Source organism: Penaeus japonicus, unplaced genomic scaffold (assembly GCF_977035675.1).
Source record: "Penaeus japonicus unplaced genomic scaffold, GWHDUDI00000001_assembly GWHDUDI00000023, whole genome shotgun sequence".
Classification (NCBI taxonomy): Eukaryota; Metazoa; Arthropoda; class Malacostraca; order Decapoda; family Penaeidae; genus Penaeus; species Penaeus japonicus.
This window is the reverse complement of record NW_028234425.1, coordinates 20,954,668-20,957,482: the sequence shown is the minus strand read 5'-3', so window position 1 is coordinate 20,957,482 and position 2,815 is coordinate 20,954,668. Positions and strand designations below refer to the sequence as shown.

Below are 2,815 nucleotides of genomic sequence, written 5' to 3'. Positions count from 1 at the left end.
CACTCACACTCACTCACAACCACTCACTCACTCACTCACTACTCCACACTTACACACACCTCACTTACACTCACACTCACACTCACTCACACTCACTCACTCACACTCACACTCACTCACACTCACACTTCACTCACCTCACCCTCACTCACACTCACACTCACTCTCACACTCACACTCACTCACACTCACACTCACACTCACTCTCACACTCACACTCACTCACTCACACTCACACTTACTCACACTCACTCACGCTCACACTTGCACTCACACTCACTCACACACTCACTCTCACACACACTCACTCTCACTCACACACTCACTCTCTCACACTCACACTCACACTCTCACTCACTCTCACACTCATACTCACTCACTCACACTCACACTCACTCACTCACTCACACTTACTCACACTCACACTCACATTCACTCACTCACTCACACTCACACTCACACTCACTCACACTCACACTCACACTTACTCACACTCACACTCACACTCACATTCACTCACTCACTCACACTCACACTCACACTCACTCACACTCACACTCACTCTCACACTCACACTCACTCACACTCACACTCACTCTCACACTCACACTCACTCACTCACACTCACTCACTCACTCACACTCACACTTACTCACACTCACTTACACTCACACTCACACTCACTCACTCACTCACACTCACACTCACTCACACTCACTCACTCACACTCACACTCACACTCACACTCACTCTCACACTCACACTCACACTCACACTCACACTCACACTCACTCACTCACTCACTCACACTCACACTCACACTCACACTCACACTCACACTCACACTCACACTCACACTCACACTCACTCTCACACTCACACTCACACTCACACTCTCTCTCTCTCTCTCTCAGAACCCAAACCCTCCCACCCCGCCTCCCCTCACACAAACAACCGAGACCGTTCTGGGAACTATCTCAGCCCGAGGTTCCACTGTCGGTCAACCACATGCTTTGCCTTGCCTCTATTACCTCGGAAGTTCCCTCATACAACATCAATACAACAATACAACATCATAATGTAATATTCCTATATTTTCCTCGACTTTTGGCCGAAAATAAGGTAATTTTCTCGAGAGACTGAAGGTAAGGACGAAATATTCCGCACGTAGTATACAGACATGGTTCTAAGAACTATTCGGAGGTATTGTTGTTTTGGGTAATTATGTCAGATTTGGTTTATTCTCATATTTTGTTTTTTCTCTTTCTTAAGGCCACTCATATTCATGTTGTTATTATTATCAGTTATTACTAATATTATCATCTTTATTATTTGTTGTTATTGTTTATGTGATTAGTATTAATATTGGTGTTAGCATTAGCATTATCCTTTTTATCATTATCATCATTGTCACCATTATTATTATCATTGTTATAATCATCATTATTGTTATCATCATTGTTATAATTTTCAATATCATTGTTATCATTATCATTATTTCTATCATTTTTTATCATCATTGCTATTTTTACTATTATCATCATTATTGTTATCATATAATTATTTTTATTCTTATTCTTATTTGTTTTATCATTATCATTATAAGGATTATCCTTATTTTTATCATTACCATTATCATTATTATTATTATTTTCATTATTATTATCATCATCGTTACATATTTTATCATCATTAGTATTATCATTATAATCATCATAGTTAATATTACTATTATGATCAGCATTATCTATCATACTTATTACCATTATCATTATTATTATTATTATCATAAAAAAAATTATTATTGTTATTATCATCACTGTCAGTGCTATCATCATCTTCATTATCATTATTAATATTATTATTATTATTATTATTATTATTATTGTCATTATTATTATCATAGTCATTATCATCATTACTATTATTATTATCATTAATATTATCATCATCATTATTACTATCATTATCATTATTACTATCGTTATAATTTTATTGTTACTATTGTTGTTATGATTCATGTTATCGTTGGTATTATCAGTAGTGATATGATTGTTCATAATGTTGCCATCATCATCATTGTTATAATGGTTATCATTATTACGATTATCATGATCAATAAACAAAGTTAAGTTCTTGTCGCAATTCACGTGTTGAACTCTACGGACTAAGTTCGCCGAGTTCACTAGCACGACGACCAGTAAAGTGGCGTAGACGCGATATATTATTTACGACGAGGGAAATGTGCGTGGACATGTGTGTTCATGTGTATGTGCATCGGGAATCAATATCTGTGTAGCGACGCACATATAAACAAGGAGTGTGACCTTGAGTTATTTGATAAAAAAAAAGATCTATCAGTTATTAATTAAGTGAGGTTTATGGAATCATTCTTATTTCAAAATTTTAGCGCTAACAATGGCCTTGAATGCCACCGTTAACCTGACATCTACAATATACGCAAATATACACACGATGATGCAGTTTTCATCGTCATTGCAGTTTTTCATTATAGCTAAGAAGATAATAGTTCTAGTGTTTCTTTCGTTGCTAAGATACGGTGAGTTTGAAGAAGACTTATGCTAATGTTGAGTATGTGTGCAGGGTGAGTATGTTGGGGAGGAGGGGAGGTTATGGCAATGGTGTACAGGTGTGCGTGTGTATGTGGGGAGGGGGGGGGGGCAAAAGTACGAGGGAGAGGGGATGGGGGGAGGGAGAAGAGGGAGGACGGGAGAAAATAGTGAGGGAGGGAGGGTGAGAGGGAGGACGGGAGAAAATAGTGAGGGAGGGAGGGAGGGAGGGAGGGCGGGAGAAT

General features: G+C 38.1%; 1 protein-coding gene across 1 annotated transcript in view; it reads left to right on the top strand.

Annotated features, from left to right (window-relative positions):
- Positions 1–1,008: 1,008 nt before the first annotated feature.
- Positions 1,009–2,815, top strand: part of LOC122248670 (uncharacterized) — a 59,439-nt gene continuing 57,632 nt past the window's right edge. Inside the window, exon 1 of the mRNA XM_086550481.1 lies at positions 1,009–1,122. Coding sequence (XP_086406607.1) covers positions 1,009–1,122 — 114 coding nt within the window. The remainder of the gene's footprint in view (positions 1,123–2,815) is intronic.